This window comes from Pieris rapae, chromosome 6, assembly GCF_905147795.1.
Source record: "Pieris rapae chromosome 6, ilPieRapa1.1, whole genome shotgun sequence".
In the NCBI taxonomy this organism is placed as follows: Eukaryota; Metazoa; Arthropoda; class Insecta; order Lepidoptera; family Pieridae; genus Pieris; species Pieris rapae.
In genome coordinates, this window is record NC_059514.1 from 1,849,283 (window position 1) to 1,867,792 (window position 18,510).

At 32.3% G+C, this 18,510-nt stretch overlaps 2 protein-coding genes across 3 annotated transcripts in view; both read right to left on the reverse strand.

Moving 5' to 3' along the window:
• Window positions 1–7,640, reverse strand: part of LOC110997295 (multidrug resistance protein homolog 49-like) — a 28,529-nt gene extending 20,889 nt beyond the window's left edge. For both annotated transcript variants that reach the window (XM_022265389.2, XM_022265378.2), the window contains exon 1: window positions 7,426–7,640. The gene's annotated coding sequence lies outside the window, so the exon portion shown is untranslated. The remainder of the gene's footprint in view (window positions 1–7,425) is intronic.
• Window positions 7,641–12,010: 4,370 nt separating this feature from the next.
• On the reverse strand, window positions 12,011–18,425 carry LOC110997034 (NEDD4 family-interacting protein 1). The gene is made up of 6 exons (XM_022264984.2): window positions 18,221–18,425; window positions 18,020–18,122; window positions 17,382–17,518; window positions 16,400–16,523; window positions 14,406–14,591; window positions 12,011–13,110 (listed from the first exon to the last, which is right to left on the reverse strand). The coding sequence occupies exons 1-6, from the start codon at window positions 18,221–18,223 to the stop codon at window positions 13,007–13,009; spliced, it is 657 nt and encodes a 218-aa protein (XP_022120676.1). The 5' UTR covers window positions 18,224–18,425; the 3' UTR covers window positions 12,011–13,006.
• Between the last annotated feature and the right edge of the window lie 85 nt (window positions 18,426–18,510).

Here is an 18,510-nt window from a genome sequence, read left to right on the forward strand (position 1 = left end):
TGTTTTTTATGCAGAATATATCGTACTACTAACTAACATACATTAATTATAAATTTTCTCGCTAATTGGATGTAATTCTTTGAGAAATAAAGAACATATCTGTGTACCGAACTCGGAAACTTAGACAATAGTTATAAGTAAAAAAAATGATAACTTAAATTTAGTATAATCAAAAACATTTTATTTAAATAAATAAATAATTAGTAAATACTATCTCCAACCGAAAAAAATCTAAAATACGAAATTGATTTAAAAACACCAAAATAATATTTACTTATTCACACTGTTTAGCTGTTCTGTTACGAAACACGTGTTCTAAATATAAAAATACTAGAATATACAACTTGAACATAGGACTACCATGCAACCTAGACCTAACTGTACGATGTCAAATTTAGGTGTGTGCGCATCGTAAAAATTCACTCTCATCATTTTTCTCTATCCCGCCAAAAGAAGTATAATTTCATAAAACAACCACTAATTCTTAACAATTTTTATTTAAGTATAAGAAGTGGTGAGTAACTCATGTAGATTGGGTTATCTTATATCAGTACTCAGAGTCATTAAAATTAATAAAACTTGCATCTGACCTAGTTAATTTATAATGTTGTACCATTACTTATTTAAAACTTTACTTAAGCAACTTTTAATAAAGGACTCAGTGCAGTGTATTTTCTACCATTTATATATATATTTTTTTATTTTACAAAATAATATATATTACAATATGTTACATTAGAAAACCGCTTTGGTATAGTAAGCTATATGTATTATGTAAGCCCGCTTTCCCCTTACCCTAGATATTATAAGTTAATCTCAAAGTAAATAATGGAAACACACGGTGAACACTTCTCCATTGTTATCGGTCAAGTAAAACTAGAAAATAGTTTTCGAGAGCCATCGTTAATCTATTTTTGTCTAGTGCCCATTAGTACTAGGAAAAACAATGTTCTCTGCATCATGTCATCAACTAGAACCATAATCTATACTATCACTAGGATCTCGAATAAAATTATACCTTTTTAACATCACCATGCCCATGGCCACTTGTAATCCTGAAGAGATCTGCGTCATATTGGGTGGAAATATACAAGTAGCTGGTTCTACATAGCAGTGGTGATCCGCAAAAAGCATACGAAGCGCCTAGTTGTGAAGAGATAGACTTCGAGGTGATACGATTCCCTCTGTCTCTCTTCAGCTGGTAGCTCATGTCTGAGCGTTGAGGTCAGTAAGGAAACATCTGGAGCAGACCTTCTATTTTCACCGGTTTTAGTCCACTGTAGCAGTACAGTTCTGAGGACGATAAGTCTTTTACTAGATCAGTTGGTTGGTGAACGGCCGTGTGATCTTTTGCCTTTTATGTTACCAACCACGATCATTTTCTCCAAATTATCATCGCCTATGTGCATTGTATGGCCGAAACATTATGTCCTTTATTAAGCAATGCTTATATAAGCCAAAAGATTTGCGCTTTAATTTATATATCTAAACTTATCAAATAATATTTGTCATATTAATAGTTCTTATTAAGTAAGGTTAAGTCATTTAAAATGTTGTCTAAACTTATTAAAAGGCACCTTGCCACTAAAATTTAATCACCTTCCCCTTGAAAGCATTACACGACATTGAACTATAACTTCTGAGGTGTTTAAATAGTTTGATAGCTGTTATGGCGTAATTTTTTTACATACACTCGGTAAATACGGGCAAGTTGCTTCCAATGTATTGAATTTGGATACTTTGCATACGCTTAATACAAAACTTAATAAAAAGTTTACAGCAGGTTCCTAACCTTAGAAATAGTGAGACGCAAGTGTCTAAACACTTGCGTCTCACTATTTTTAGTTGTATTCTTGACGCGTAAGCATTTCCAGGTGTAAACCTTGCATCATTGCGCAAAGTATCAAGAAAATAGTTATGTATACATTAACATAATATCATAATGTAAGTAGTTGATATGTGTTCACAGCATTGACGCTATAAATGAATTATTAACAAAGTTATGGCTATTTACTACAATACTAAGCTGGTTTTAAGTGAGCATAGTAGAATTGAATCTAAGACAAACGACAAAAGTCATCTATGGATGCTTGTTAAGAACAAGACTAGACTTGTTTAAATTAGCTCAAGGGCCCGCCAAAATTGACTGTCTCGATTTAAGACATCGTCACAAGCCAAGTGCATGCCAGACTATTATTATAATTAATTTGCCGTACAATACTGTTCTCTATTACAAAAGGGTGGTTGGACAGTTGTTATGATACGGACAGGTGTGCATTGTGCAACGTCCGCTGACGTCATCGTTATATAACAGTTCAGTGTGACGTCAAAGACGAGACAGGAAGTGCTGCGTACCCCTGTCTATTCAAAAATGGAACGTGTTGTTTGGGCCATCTCCAACCCCGTTCATTTTACGTTTCATTCATAATGACCTCATTGCACGGCTCGACCTTTTTAAATATGGAATGTTTTAATGACGTCAAAGATTTGAAACGAACTTAAGACTATTAAGTGCCTGTTTCACAATGTCCGGATAAGTTCCAAATAAGCTATTTGTTACTTATTTGTAGGATAAACAGTATTTTTGCGTTTCACGACTGTCAGATAGCGCTATTTGTCATGAAATGCCAAGTATCTTATTCGGAACTTTTATCTTTCGAATAATTCATGTGTTGCATAGCTAATTGGCACTTTGTCCATACATTGTGAAACAGGCCCTAAGACTATTAAAGCTATGAACCTAGATACTTGAATATGAAAAAATGGCTGTAAATTAAATGCCCGCAAATCGATATAGAAATTGCCAACGTTTTGGAGATTCGCCCATTTTCAATATCTGAGTAAGTTTATCGTAAACTCGAAACTAACTTAAATTAGTTTAACGTCACACACATTCCATGCGAAGTTGGGGTGACCCCAAAAAACCCCAAGGAAGTTTACAAGGTGTGTGTATCGTCAACAGAAATATGTCGAGTCAAATATTTGAAACTAAGTCTGAAGACCGTGTGGAACTTAAAGCTTATAAATGAAGCAATGCTTTCAAGGCATAAGTTCACGTTGCATAATCTCGTTAACTTAGTTTTAGTTGTATGAACAGAAAGTTCAAACTTCACCTTGTTATCATTAAACTCCACAAATCACAAATCATATTTGTTGTGACGAAGGTTTTTATATGAAAGTGTATTCATATAAAAAAAATATAAATGTGTAAGACTAAAAGTCCTTGAACATGATCAACTTTATTCGACGTACTATGAAGAAACAGAGTGTATTTGTGGGAAGATATCCTGACCTTGAGTGTCAGGGCAGACTTTCGTCTGTAAACTTCCAGTTCCATCCATCTACACCTTTTTTATAGAACAGGGGGGAAAACGGGCTGAACGCTCATGTAAAGTGATATCGCCCATGGACACTCAATGCTTGAGGGCTCGCGACGTTGCCGGCCTTTTAATCGCGCTCTTGTCTAGAAGAACCCTTAGTCGAATCGGCTCGGAAATGCTTTAAAATAAGATACGTTTATTATGGAATTAAGATACACAGGTATCACTTATTCCACGTCAGTATTTAGTGGGCAGCTGGTTCCACGGCTGGTGCACGGTGAAAACTGCCTTATAAGGCTCATTTGTGGAACGACCAGTCCTGGTCGTTTTGTCCATGCTGGAGTAAACACATTAACTCAAGGAATGTTTAGTAGCTAAGGAAGATGTTATATGTTATTTAGGGTCTGTTTCACAATGTCCGGATAAGTTCCAAATAAGCTATTTATTACTTATTGGTAGGATAAACAGTATTTATTCGTTTCACGAATATCAGATAGCGCTATTTGTCATGAAATACCAAGTGTCTTACACGGAACTTTTATCTTTCGAATAATTTATGTGTTGCATAGCTATTTGGCACTTTATCCATACATTGTGAAACAGGCCCTTAATGTAGTAACAATACGTCTTTGGTTGTCATGCCGGAAGAAGATTTAAAAACTTATTTCGGTGGCTGTATATTCTGCCGAGTTAGGTTGAAAGACATTTATTCTCATAATAGACATTAGTCACTTACATGAGAACACTTATATGTTAACGTTAACTATGTATAGTATATCTACAGCGGAATCAATAACTCTCAAATAAAAGTCAGTCAAAGTGTCTTCTCTTGCCCATAAAGAAATATTGAATAACGCAATATTTCGATCGTAAATATGGCTGCGGCGCCCGCCTAAGTGTCGCCGCTACGCGGAACTACTATGTTACTACCTCAGAGTACAACCTTTTTTATATTGTTTTAGTTGGTTGATTCTGTAAGTTTGATTAGGATACAATCATCTTTCAAGCCTTGACTTGTTTAAGCTAATATCCTTAGTGCATGAACATGAACACTTATTATGTATTTAATTTTTTTTTATAGAACAATGGGCAAACCGGCAGGAGGCTCACCTGATGTTATGTGACACCGCCCCGCCGCCCATGGACACTCTCAATGCCCGAATGCTCAATATTTTTCATTAAAGTTTTCCTTTGGTAAATGGTTGAATCTTTTTGTGCAGATTATAAATAATAAGGGAATATATGCCATCTTTGGCTATAGTCATATGTTTAGTATACTTAATTGTTTTTGTAGTAGGTATATAATTTATGTTAGCTGTAGGATTACGAGAGTAATAAAAATGTTGCAAGTTTGCGTAAATTCAATACTTTAAGGGCCTGTCTCGCAATGTTCAAATAAGCTATTTATAACTTATTGGTAGGATAAACAGTATTTTTGCGTTTCACGACTGACAGATAGCGCTATTCGTCATGAAACGCGAAGAATCTTATTCTGAACTTGTATCTTTCGAATAATTTATGTGTTGCATAGCTATTTGGTACTTTATCCATACATTGTGAAACAGGCCCTAAGTGACATTATGTAAGTGATCGTTTGTCATCGTCACTGAACGACAAGGAATGTTTAATAACGCGGTCTGGTTTGGGCGAACAAGCCAAGAAACAAAGAAAAGTTTAGGCGAGTTTCTTCTGTTTTCAACCAAGTTTAAAAGTACTAAAAATGAGCTTTAGTTCAACATGTGATTTAAACTCATTAGTCGACATCTCTTCTTCAGATTCGATTAGAGATTATGCCTAAAGTTACTTTAAAAGTTTAATCTCCCGTAATGTATACATCAATAAAAAATTTACACATATTTATACATAAAAATTAACCTATTTCGCTGTAAGGAAAAATGAACCAAGTAATTATAATCCATATATGTTTCTATAAAAGACATATCCAAATATTTGAAAATTAATAAAATCTTTTTAATCGCCATGTCTTTTCTTCTATACAACGTTTGTAAAGAGCTGCAACCATTACACCATACCATATGACATCTTGAGTAATAAAGAATGATAAAATAAATTAAAAACAAAGATTTTTCCTCTATCAGCAGGAGGCATGGTGAAATAGGAGCATGCACTTACATCCTACTCTTTTACACCATCCATGGCCTACATCGCCAAAAGAGTTCAGGTCATTTTTCTCGCCACGCTATCGCCATCATACGCCGCGGCCGGTCTCTTGCCCCCTTAATTGTCCATCTTGGAGCTTATGGGATGTCGGTGATCCCTTGGAAAATGGAAAGGGCTTTGGTAAATAGGACTACTACTTGCGACTGCTACTTGTGTGGACTCATGATCATTTTTAAATCTAATAGGCAAGTACGATTGATTGACAAGTGACGATTTCAGGTATGAGAGTCGCACGCTGAAGCCACTAGGTCAACACTGTAAATCTTAATATATAGTTATTTTTTTATTATTGACTGTAATGATATTAGACTATAGTAAAATTATTGATAATCTACCTTTTGCGTAATAAAAATGGACGCGATTATGAAATTATTATGAAAATATGAGAAATTGAGATTGTACCAATATATTTTTGGACCTGTTGTACCTAGCTGTTAAGTATTAAATTTTAAGTGAACGGGTTCATACATCAAAGTACTTCAAGTATACTTCAGACATTGTTTTGAATCTAGGCACATACTTGAAAAGATATTATCATTAGATTGATATCTATTTTATATGATTCAAGCGTTTTCTTCCGTATTAAATATTTAGATTGATAAGACTTCGATTGACTATACAAAAAAAGACTCGAAGACCAATTCGAGTAATTTTTACATTAAATTAATGTTTTTATTGAACTCTGAGCAATTGGCGGGACACAGGACTGAGACCGCTGAATGATTTCATTTCGGTCAAGATACTTTTTGGATCGCAGGGCCAGCGGAGTGAGTGAGTGAGTGAACTCTGAAGAAGGTTTTTATGTTGAGAAAAAAAGGCTTATTTAAAGAACATATTAAGACGATACGAAGTTCGGGGTAGCAGTTAGTGACTACATTGGCCCCGAAATAGATTTTGGTCAGATTGTATGCTTTTTTCGATCATTTTTATTTTTTAAATAAATAGATGTTCAGCCTTATGTGTCTGTCACACATCGACATTTGGTTTTGAGACATTCCGCTTTTTCATTTCCTTCTTCCACTTCTCGCAGCTTATTGATGAGAGTCCGTCGCTTAGGCCAACAAAGTTATTCGTTTAATGATTATCTAATAAAATACTAATCTTTATCTATTTAATTTAATACAACGCTGACGCAGTCGTAAAGCATAGTACATTTTCAGGTGACGCTGACTTTGATGCTGGAGAAGATGTTGTTGTTGATACCAGACGAAACATCTCCAGTAGTACAGTTTTAAGCAAAATTTATTTTTGTAAGCAAACGCGATAAATGTTTCTTGCTAATCTTCTACAATTCATAAGCCTATATGTGTGACTGTTTATATTGGTAGGCAAAACATTAACAGTATGACTGAAAGTAACCTAAATATCTAACAAAACAAAGTTGTTTTCTATGCGATGTGTAATTTCCAAACAAAATACTGTTGTTGAAGAGTTTACTGCCAGTTCTTCTTGTCCGTTTTACGGATTTGATTTGAGAACAGGCAGTAGGCGTATATTTAGAAGTTTTTTTTATTTGCCTAGATTTAAAAAAATATAATTTCTATGTTCTAGTATAATTGATGTAGATATGTGTAAAATAAGTAATGATATTTTTTCCTGTTTTTAAGTATGCAGATTGTTATATGACTGATTAATAAATACGATTTTTAAACTTCTTTGCATAGTTTGTGTTATAAGTTATTTAGTTTAAATAAATGGCCTTCAGACCATAATGTTTCATTCAGAGAAAAATTCAAGATCATAATTATTTGAACACAGTGCAATCGATCACTTGTAAGGGCTGCCCGGAACAGTGCCTTTTTGGCGCCGTGCCAACATCTCGGTAAGTAAAATTGTGAGCATTAACTTAGCAACATTCAGTAAAAACTCATTAATGTTGGCAGTATAAAGGCAGTGTTGCAGTTTAATTATAATATTCACTCACCTAGTATGCTGTAGAAATTATTATCCCGACAAAACAGATTTATTGTAAACTGAAAACAGATATACGTTATTACTTCCTTCATAAGGACGCTGCTATTTTCCGGACGTTTTGCGCGCGAAAATTTTTTACTGTTACGCGGGAAATGGCACCAAGATGGCGGATGTTTGGGGGACGTCAACCCTGCGCGAATGTTGGCAGCTTACTGGGTAGTTTTTGGCAATAGACTATAGATATAGCAATGCGGTATGTGCTTGCGTGAATATATGGTTATAGTTGGGATGTCTGGCCTGCAAGAAATGAAAAATGATTGCAACGTGGCCTAAATCTATATCTATATTATATGTTTAACCTACTTTATTCTAAATGACAGCTTGAATAATTCATTGATCCCCGTGATGAATGTCGTCCTAGTTCAATTCTTCATTAAGTTGCGTAATTTCTAAAGCTTCAAAAGTTGGGGAAACGATATTGATTTTTCAGTTTCATTTGGAAATTCGACTTTTTATTTATAAAAATGTTTTATAAGAACCTCGATTCTGCGAACGTGCGTACGTAAATTTAATATACATGCAACTTAGTGCTACAATTGAATAAAGATAAAATTGTGAAACCTGGAATAATTAATAAGGTTTTAATATATTATAGAACCTATCACTAGAGTCCCAGGATTAAACTAGGTTTAGATAAAAACTGGTTCAAACCAGAAATAACAAGTTAAACTCATATCACTCACAATCAGAGCCAAAAATTTACACAAACCGATCTATGAATAGAAGCCAATTTTAATATTTATAACTATAACAATTACGCCTAACACAGCAACAGTAAGATTAATTAAACTTGACTAAAGTATTAACGAAAGTACTCTAGTATTCTTTTTTGTCAATTTATGTTTACGATAAATGAAAAGAGACAGATTGAGTTTAACTGAGTCAGTATGACTTCATATAATTTTTGCCACGTACGTTTAAACGTATAAAAATAAGTTTCAAAGACAAAGAGTGTCAATCATTTTATTGATATCAAACTGGAACCTTCGCGTCTGTTTTTGTTTAAATCAATTCGATGATTTTTTAGAATTTGTATAGATAAGGGTCTCGAGTCAACTCAAGTGTCTCTTGACTACTTACTGGGGTTGTCCCATACTCATTTATTGATGTAAAAATTTGAGAAACAATAAAAAAATTGTAATTTGTATAGAAAAATATTAGCATGTTAATTTTAGAGGTCTGAGCATAATTTATCTAACAACAAGCCTGCATATAGAATAAATGCAAAAAATCTTACTTTTGAATGTTATCTCCGTGTAAAAAGTATATTGCTTTAATTAGTGGATGTTATGTTGGTATTATAATTATTTGAAATTAATGTTATTGTATTCGCTAAAAACTTTTAATTGTCACAATATAAGATACACATTCCTAATTGGACTTTAAGGTAAGTAAGGTAAGATACGTAAATATATATATTGTATCCTAGGAATTAATACCATATATTATTTTATATGAATGAATATACATATTAATTAATTAATATATTTAAATAATTTTAAATATAGACTTTTTTATGATTAATAAATATCTGCCTATTTCCAATCTTATAACTATTTCACCTTATTCGGTCAAATTATATTTACGCTATTATTAAAAGAGAGATACTCGTAAATTTTGAATAAGGTGTAATTGTACTGTACTTGACTTTATAATCTTATATTTTACCTATAACATATTATACCCTAGCTTCAGATAAGCTTTTTTGTTTACAGATCGCTTCCTTACGGGGTCCATAATAAACTTTGGCCTTGCTCCATTTTCTTAGAGTCGGCGCAATGCTCCTCATTAATTCACTATACGAGTATATAATCGAGGCAAATAAAATGTTCTGTTTGGGGTCTATCATTTACAATACTGTCTTTAGGAATAAAGTTCACTTATAAAATAGTATTTTAATTTTACCAAATTTTGAAAAAAGTGGTCTTAATTTTACTCCATGTCATTCCTGCTTCCTCCTTTGCAATGATGCTTTGTTGCCAGGTTCCTTTTGACTTGAGGATTCCAATCGAGGGCTTGCTTGGTAATGTGACTTCCCTCCGAAGCGTATGGCCAACTCCACTTTCGGCGTTTTGTAGACCAGATATAATCAATTATTGATCGTTTTAATTAAGACATTTAATTCTCCTAATGACAAAGACCAATCAATTTAATAAGAAATATTGTTATTTTTAGAGCAATTAGGAGACCGTTTTTATTTATTTATCATATTTCTGCCGATATCATTCTGTCACTTTTATCACGCGTTTACAGGGTAAGTATGGAAGATTTAAATTTGTTGTTGTAAAAGCCAAAATTTGTTCGTAATTAAAAAATAAATGTAAATAATTATACATTCGGAAATTCCATCTCATTATTTTGTGTATATATTGAAAGCTTCAAATAAAAATATTTTCAACTAGTGGTACGTATCTGTAAACCAAGATAATATACTCAATCCTCTCTTTTATATTTTTGACTGTTTTTTTCTAAGCAAACGGCATGATGTGTGCAGTCGTATAAGTTTATCAAGACATGGGGCGTAGGACTGTTTCTGAATTAGTGATAAAATATATTATTAATAAAAACACTTTCAATTATAATTAAACTTTATTTCCTGCCAAAAAACAACCGGCATTTATATAAAATAATTACAGACAGCAAAATATATTCGATCCGCAAATCCACAGCAAAAATATTCGTGTGGTGTAACGAGTATAATTCGTTATATTGCCCATAATCTATTACAATTCGATTATTATAGAAATCATTTTTTTATAACCAAATAAAATTAAAAGCTGATAAAAACCAAAATATAATTACATAAGACAGGTTAAAAGGACCTCCGAAATCGTCCAGTGTTCAAACGCTTTAATTGAAACTGTTATGTACGACAAAAATGACGTAAGTTTTTTAATTACTAACATATATCTCATTTAGCATTCAATATTTATACTAATTTAAATCAACGAAATAACATGACATACACAGATTTGTGCTAATCCTACACTAACCTAACTATATTTTTACTGAAACTTTTAAAATTACTTAGAATCAAAAGATCGCAAATCTGTTTTTGGGCAGTTAGTTTTTGGTCAGAGAAAAAAATCACTGGGGTCTCATAAAGATGTTCAGAGCCTAGCTGAATGTGCCTCTATATATTATGTATATTTAAAACGAATTTCATTTCAATACAACGGGGATAAGCGGGTTCATATGATGTAAAATGATACCGCCCATAGATAAATTTTAAACATTGTTACGCTGTTTTCTTGAACAACCCTAAGTCAAATTGTATCAGTGGGCCGCTACATAGTGGCAGTGATGCCAACTTAGGGGATTTCCCCCCAAATTTGGGTGTCCAGGGTTTATTTAGGGGTACTTTATTCAAGAAATTAACGAAAATGCAAAAAAGTTGGCATCACTGCAAAGTGGTGGTGCGCGACAATGTTGAAAAAAAATGCTCAGTTGTGGTATGTCTTGGTGATACGGGAATTTTACCCTGCCTCGATCTGATGCTGAAACTACCGGTATCAATCGGTGGAATTTGTTTTTTATAAATTGACCCGTTTAATTGTGATTCGTCAAAGAAAAATATAAGCAATTTAATAGATCACATTTCACACTGACACAAAATTTTACGGTTTATCCGTTCATTAGTTTGTATTGTCATAAATAAATATGTAATCGTAAATTTCAGCAAATATGCAGAACTTATAAAAAATATATTTTAAATAAATAGATTAACCGTTACATTATTGGATTATGATGAGGTGTCAAATGTCATCTATTAATTACCTTACATTGTGACATGCCAGGCTCTGTTGACAAATGACAGTCAAATGAAACGCGCCATGTTTTACCCATAATTCAAGTTACGCGGTAAAATTGTCCAATTGACACTATAAATGATAAAATTTTTGAAATATACAATTTATTGAATATATTACAAAATAAATTTGTTATAAGCTATTTATTGCACTTAAATTCAAAATATTTGGATGTCACTAGACAAATATTTGGTGCACAGTGTCTTAAAATTTAAAGTAATAGGTGTTAATGTTTGCTTGGTTAGAATCAGTGTCGGAGTTTGTCATATAAAAAATCTACGAAGCATTATTGTTTACATAAGCATACTAGTTTAACAGTTGAGGTATTCTAGCTTTGTCTTTAGATTCCCATGCCTATTTATTTAGCCATTACTTATTCCTGGTCTATAGTTAAGATTTTGTATGGTAGAAATAAAGAAAAAAAATTATAAATTAATTAAAGACAGATTTGACATTTTTTTATGGCATAATACTTTTAACTTTATGCATTTGAAATATTTGTAATTCCTCGGCACAGAATTCTTATGAGCAAGGAAAATTTTGCCGACCATACCAAAATAGGACCTTTTAAATATTTATTATTGTGTCTGTAAGTTCCAAAATTCTACGACATGTGGAAGAAAATTTTTAAATTTTTTTCCAGTCTACCACTTTTATATCATTTTTCTCGCAATTCCAATAGTTAACGATAGACGCTTGAATAATAAAAAAATCCAAAAGACTAAATCTTATACGACATTCGAACATTTATTACTCTCATGACTCACGTCACAACATTCTACTGATTGAAGCAATACATTTAATAAGACCATATCGAAACTATACATTAATGTAAACAAGATATAAACTAATCAATATTTAACTAGAGTACAATTAAGTATATACAAATAATATATTTACATAGAACTCATTTATAAGACTTTTTTTTACCTATATATGGTATCAAAATAAATCTTTCGCTTTACAATACAAAGCGTTTGTATAATTTTTTTTATTGGAAAGTTTGTATAATAAATCCTAAATCATATTTAAATGTCAAAATTAAAATAAAATAACTATAGCCTCACTTGTGAAATGACCCATATGGCCGCCATCTTGAAATGTCACTTGTCAATTTTTATCTCCTCGCCTAAGGTTGAATAGTTTTTTTTATTTGAGTTATTGAAGAACAAAAACATGTTATATTAAATTCAAATATTTTCAGGTACAAATTAAATTATACTGAATACCATTCGACTATAAGATAGTTTTAGGTTTTTGGTGAAGTGGAACAATCAAGACATTTTTTTAATTTCTGTAAATGTCCAGATACACAAAACAAAAAGCCTTAATTTGAATGGTGTCAAAGTAAGCCCTAAACATTGCAGAAAGCACGTTCAAATTAACCTCTAGTTTCTAAAACGATTCTTGCCGACAAAATTTGTATATTTGGACATTTTGACAAGATTTCAATTCACACAAAATACATATTATCATAAACCTACACAATAAGAGTATTTCAATGTAATTTTAATAAAAATAACACCAATACCACTGAAATAAATGAATAACAATACATTACATACACTAATTAAATTTCAGTTTTAGCAAAACGTATGGAAATCATTTATATGAACAAAAACTACATATTAGCCCGAAAACTTTGAGTTATCGGTTATCTGTTTAACACATTCACACTTATACGAAATAGAAGTGAGTGCGAGCGAGATAGATATATGTAATTTAATAGAAAAAGAGCAGTCGCTCTTGAGCCGTGCCGGACAGTAGACGCCATCCACGCTTTATGTTTAGGTACTGAATGATCGCACGAACACAGATTAGGATACCTGTAATAAAATGATTAAATAGTTTATATTGTTTAATATGTAACTATAAGATTTCTTTAATTTTGACTGAGTTTTTTCTTGTTTTATACAAAAAAAAATCAAATATGCATTTAAAAGATGAATCTGCATTACTTCTAAGATGAACGTATGCGATGATAATACTTTTGAGACTAAGTTTATTTGTTAAGAATGTGTTATTGTTTTAAGAGATTTTAATCCTTTTTTATCCTACTCCTTATTCCACTTATAAATATACTTAGGCAATAAATCATATCCATCTCCCTAAAATGCGAATACGGTAGCAAAAATATAGCAAGTCTACAACAGCCCGCCTCCTAAGATACGGAAAATAGTAGCCATGGACCCGTTTGGAATACTCCAACGAAGTTTTTTGAAACGTGATATTTTACTTTCATATTTTTAATGTTTTCATCACGTTAGTTAATTGTATGTTTTTAATGAAAATAAACTTCATTAAACCTAAGTTTAAACGACAACCTTACTATTACATTATACCCTTACTATATACACAATGTACATAAATGTATCTACGTATATTGTATTAGAATAAAACCTCAATGTTGAGAGAGTGAGAATTCTACCACAAGTTCGTCGTATATCTGACTAAATTGTGTTATATTATAAAGTACTGTTCTAGCTAGCCTTAACTTTATTTGAGCTTTTTTTTAATATTTATAATAATATTACTAGAGGACCGTAGAAAAAGAATTCAACACGATCTTATCAAGCGACGATAAACATTCAAGGGTTATGACCATTAAAGTTATGTGCATCGCAATAATGAATGAATTCGTGATATTAGTTGTTTATACTACGTATTTGCGTGTTGTTCTCACGAGTATGTAAGTGCGTGCTCCTATTTCACCATGCCTCCTGCTGATAGAGGACAAATCTCTGTTTTTAATTTATTTTATTATTCTTTATTATTCAAGATGTAATATGGAACATGGTGTAATGGTTGCAGATCCTTACAAACATTGTGTAAAAAAAACTTGGCGATTAATAAAAAGAGTGGCGGATAGTTTATTGGCAGTTCTTCTCCGTTCTACGCCCTTGATTTGAGAACTGGTAGTAAATGTAAAATTAGAATCATTTAATGTATATTTATTTTTTTGACGTTCATAAGTGTACATTATGTTACCTATATGAATAAAATATATTTGATTTGATTTAATATACCGTAAATTAAAGCAATACAATCGAATTTCAACCAATTCATGTAATATGTCAGAAAATAAATAAAAAACCATTCGTGAATACTGAAGAAATCTTACCAAAAGCCATAATGAGCCACCAGAGCCAGGAATTCTCATGAGATGCGAGTTCAGTGGAGTGCTTAACAATGAGTGTCCACTTTGCGAGTGACAGACCGAAGCCAGCCAACGCTCCGTAGCGACTTGCCACCGTGTGACAAAAACACATCAGCAGAAGGAACCCGATCCAGTTGAATAGAAATGCCACTGGAATATTAAATATATGTTGAGTCGTGTTGGCCAAGTGCCTTTAGCGTACCCCGAGGGCCCATCTTAAGGGCGTGTGATGGGCTGAGGTGGTTTTAGTGGTCTCGCTACCCCTCTGAATAGCAGAGGGTTTTGAGTGTAGATCCAGCCCCACAGTCCCCGCGTCAAGTTCGATATTCTTGATGCGGGCCTGCATAAGTGCATTTCCACCTCATAAAAAAAAATAAAAAAAAAGTGCCTTCAGCGTGGACTTTAGCAAGAACGTATGTATGGTAAAGTAAAAACATTGCGATGAAATCGGCATGCCTTAAAAAAAAAATGTCAACGACGTGTCCCAGATTTTTTTAAATTAGAAAAGAGCAATAATCACGAAAATAATAAACAATAAAATAAATCAGTGGCGCTACAACATATTTTAGGCCTAAGGTTTCTGAATCTGTTTCATGATCATATTTAAATCTAACAGGCAAGTAGGTGATCAGAATCCAGTGCCCGACACACGTCGTCGACTTTTTGGATCTAATGTCGGTTTCCTTCACCGTTTGAGCAAATATTAAATGCGCACATAGAAATAAAGTCCATTGGGCCATAGTCGGGGATAGAACCTACGACCTCGGGTATGAGAGTCGCACGCGGAAGCCACTAGGCCAACACTGCTCTAATAATCACGAAACAGACACAGAAATCCCAGATCTAAAAGGTGGCAGCGTTTGATTTTATACGTTCAAAGGAGTACTGATTCAATTACTTTATCTCAAATTGCTTGACGTAACCGAGCTTTGTCAGAGGTCATTAACTCCGAGCCACTTTTGTTCCTTCTTATTTTGTACTTATTTTCTTATTTATTTCATAACGCGCTAGAATCATCGCTAATAAGCGACAAGGCTGTCTCCTGTTGACTTGAGCCTTTGAGATTAATTATTGTGCTATTTCATACTAAATAATTTTTCTAAGCAGGTCAGTGGTGTATTATTAAATTGATTTCAATATAATATTATTTTCCAATACTTAAAATTATGAGTCCATTAGTAATAATGTCCATTTCATTGTCGACCAACGAGCAAATTTACTATTTATGGCCATAGATTTTTTTTTAACTTTATCCATCTATCCTTTTCCTTACTTACAGATTATACTTAAGCTATTTATTACTTTGCGTGGTAGCCTTGCCAATTTCCGCCTGGTTAGCGATAAGACGTAGAAAAGGTCACTCTGAACGTATTCCTAATGAAAATGCAAAGCTTACATCGATCGAACTTTAAAGAGGTTATAGGTTAAGGCGTAGGCGTCATACTATGTTGATATATGTATTATATCCTTATTGGGTATCAAGGAAAAAACGTCAAAGATTTATCTGATTTTAAATGATCAAAATTACTTTAGTAACAAATATTATAATTTAAAGTACCGAAAAAATGTACATTAAATTTTTTACAAAGGTATAAAGGTATTTCAATAAAATTTGAATTTTTTATAGGTTCGATCCCCGGCTGTGCACCAATGGAATTTCTTTCTATATGCGCATTTAACATTTGCTCAAACGGTGAAGGAAAACATCGTGAGGAAACTGACATCTCTTAGACCCAAAAAGTCGACGACGTGTGTCAGGTACTGGAGGCTGATCACCTACTTGCCTATTATATTTAAAAATGATCATGAAACAGATTCAGAAATCTGAGGCCAAGACCTAAAGAGGTTGTAGCGCCATTGATTTATTTTTTTTATAAACATAAATAATAATTTTAAATATATACTATTGAAGCTTGAATTGAATAATATTGAATTAAATTATAGTACGTAATACTCACCGAAAAAGGAAGTCAAAAACATGATATCAGTACCAAGCAAATTGTTCTCTGGGTCCAGTTGCTCTGCAGTTGGATCCCTAGGTTCCATCGTCACAAATGCAGCTATTGTAGGGTGATTTGGTAGCTAGTTAATATAAAAAATACGTTTAGCTTAATTCCCAATAGGAAAGCGCACACTTTTTTCAATCATGATGGAAAAAACTATCTGGGCTGACAAATAACAAAAAAATAATAATATAATAAGAAAAGCATGATAAAAACAAATAATTTAAAAACATTGTCAATTTATACAATGATTTTTATCACACTGGAGTTGATATTTTTATTAGTCACAGAATTATTAATGAAATGAAATATTAAAAAGAACGACACAAATAGTTTTATACTTCATGTGAATATAAATATTGGGGGTTTTCCCTATTGACAGTTTATAGGTACGCTACTGGTATTTTCCTGTTGGTAATCTCACTATGAATTCACTTGGAACATATGAGGTGATTGTTAAGCTTCAATTATCATAAGAGATACACAACAAAAAATTGTAATATAATTTTAAGAATCAATCGCTTTGTTATAAATTAACTGTTGCAAATTTCAATTTAAAATGTATTTTGAATCTAGGGCCATTAGAATTGTGTAAAAAGTGAAGGAATATTGTTGTAATATGCATATTGTAGAACAGTTATATTGACCAAAATAAAAATTCCCCGGATGAGTTATATTGTATTGGGTACATAATAAGAACATTAACAGATGTTAAAACTGTTGGTTTATGATTAAATATGAGTATTCCCTTTGACATTGTTATAACAGCTTTTGACTGTATTTTACTCAAATTTATATGTAAAAGTATGATTAGTAGTTAGTTAGTGATTAGTTACTTTATAAAAATTTATTTGGGCATACTCATAAATTATAACTTTTATTTATATTTTTTTATATTTATTAAACTATATCCTATATAGTTAAAATACAAACTCACTTGTGGTCCCTCCCCTTCCATTTGCTTTTCACGCTGTACTTCTTCATATGTTGGTAGCTTAGAATTTGCTGCAACATCATATGGTGGTGGAGCTGAGAAATCTGGCTGAGGAGGTGGAATGTCCATGTTGTGACCACCTAAACACAATAAATTTTTTATGTCTATACAAATATTTCAGACAGACAATGGTTGTTTAACCTACATAGTATGCTAGTGGCAATTACTTTTCTTATGCAAAATTATTTAAGTAAATCTAATTTTACTAACTAGCCTGATATCTATACATTGGTTTTAATTAATTGTTGAAAAGAAATCCAGTGATATCAAGGATCCAAAGTATTTAAAGTTTATTTTTATCTATTTTGTTGCATAAAATTAATAAATCTACTAAATACATAGGTACATGATAACATTATAGATTTTAGTAGTAGAATACATAACAACATTATTTTTTAGTTTGTATACATTCAACAACAAATTAGCACTTATTTTTTTTTTCATAAATAAAGATGAATGTCTAGCAACCACATCCACGGTTACATATCTATGTAAACATTACGTTTAAACATTATTATGTGAATAACTTTATTATTTCCTAGTATATCAATATAATGACACATGTCGATAAGGTTTCTTACTGATATCAATGTAAGTTGGTGGCATATTATTGGCTTCCATAGCAGACGGCAAAATTACACGAAGATGCGTTGCAGGGCACATATTTTCAATGCGCGTTTGACTCTACAATAAAACAACAACAAAAGAGAATTAGTTGAAGGCCTGTACTCAACCGCACTGAATAAATAAACGTTTACGTAAAACACCACCGAACTACGTACCATCTTGAATAATATTTATTAGAACACTCCTTGTATATTACTGAATTATTTCAGGGAAAGCACTTCACATTATTTAAATACAATTAATTTCTTTTTCAATACTTAACTATTCGAATTAATATTTTGTGAAATCTTTATTGATCCGAGGTATACTTCACTTGCAAATATTAGTACGCGAAAAGTGAAACCCATAGGCCATAATGCAGAATATCACAAAGTGAATATCAATTATGTCAATGTCAATTATTGCAGTAAGATCATATGCATTGACATTCATTGACGTTGAAAAC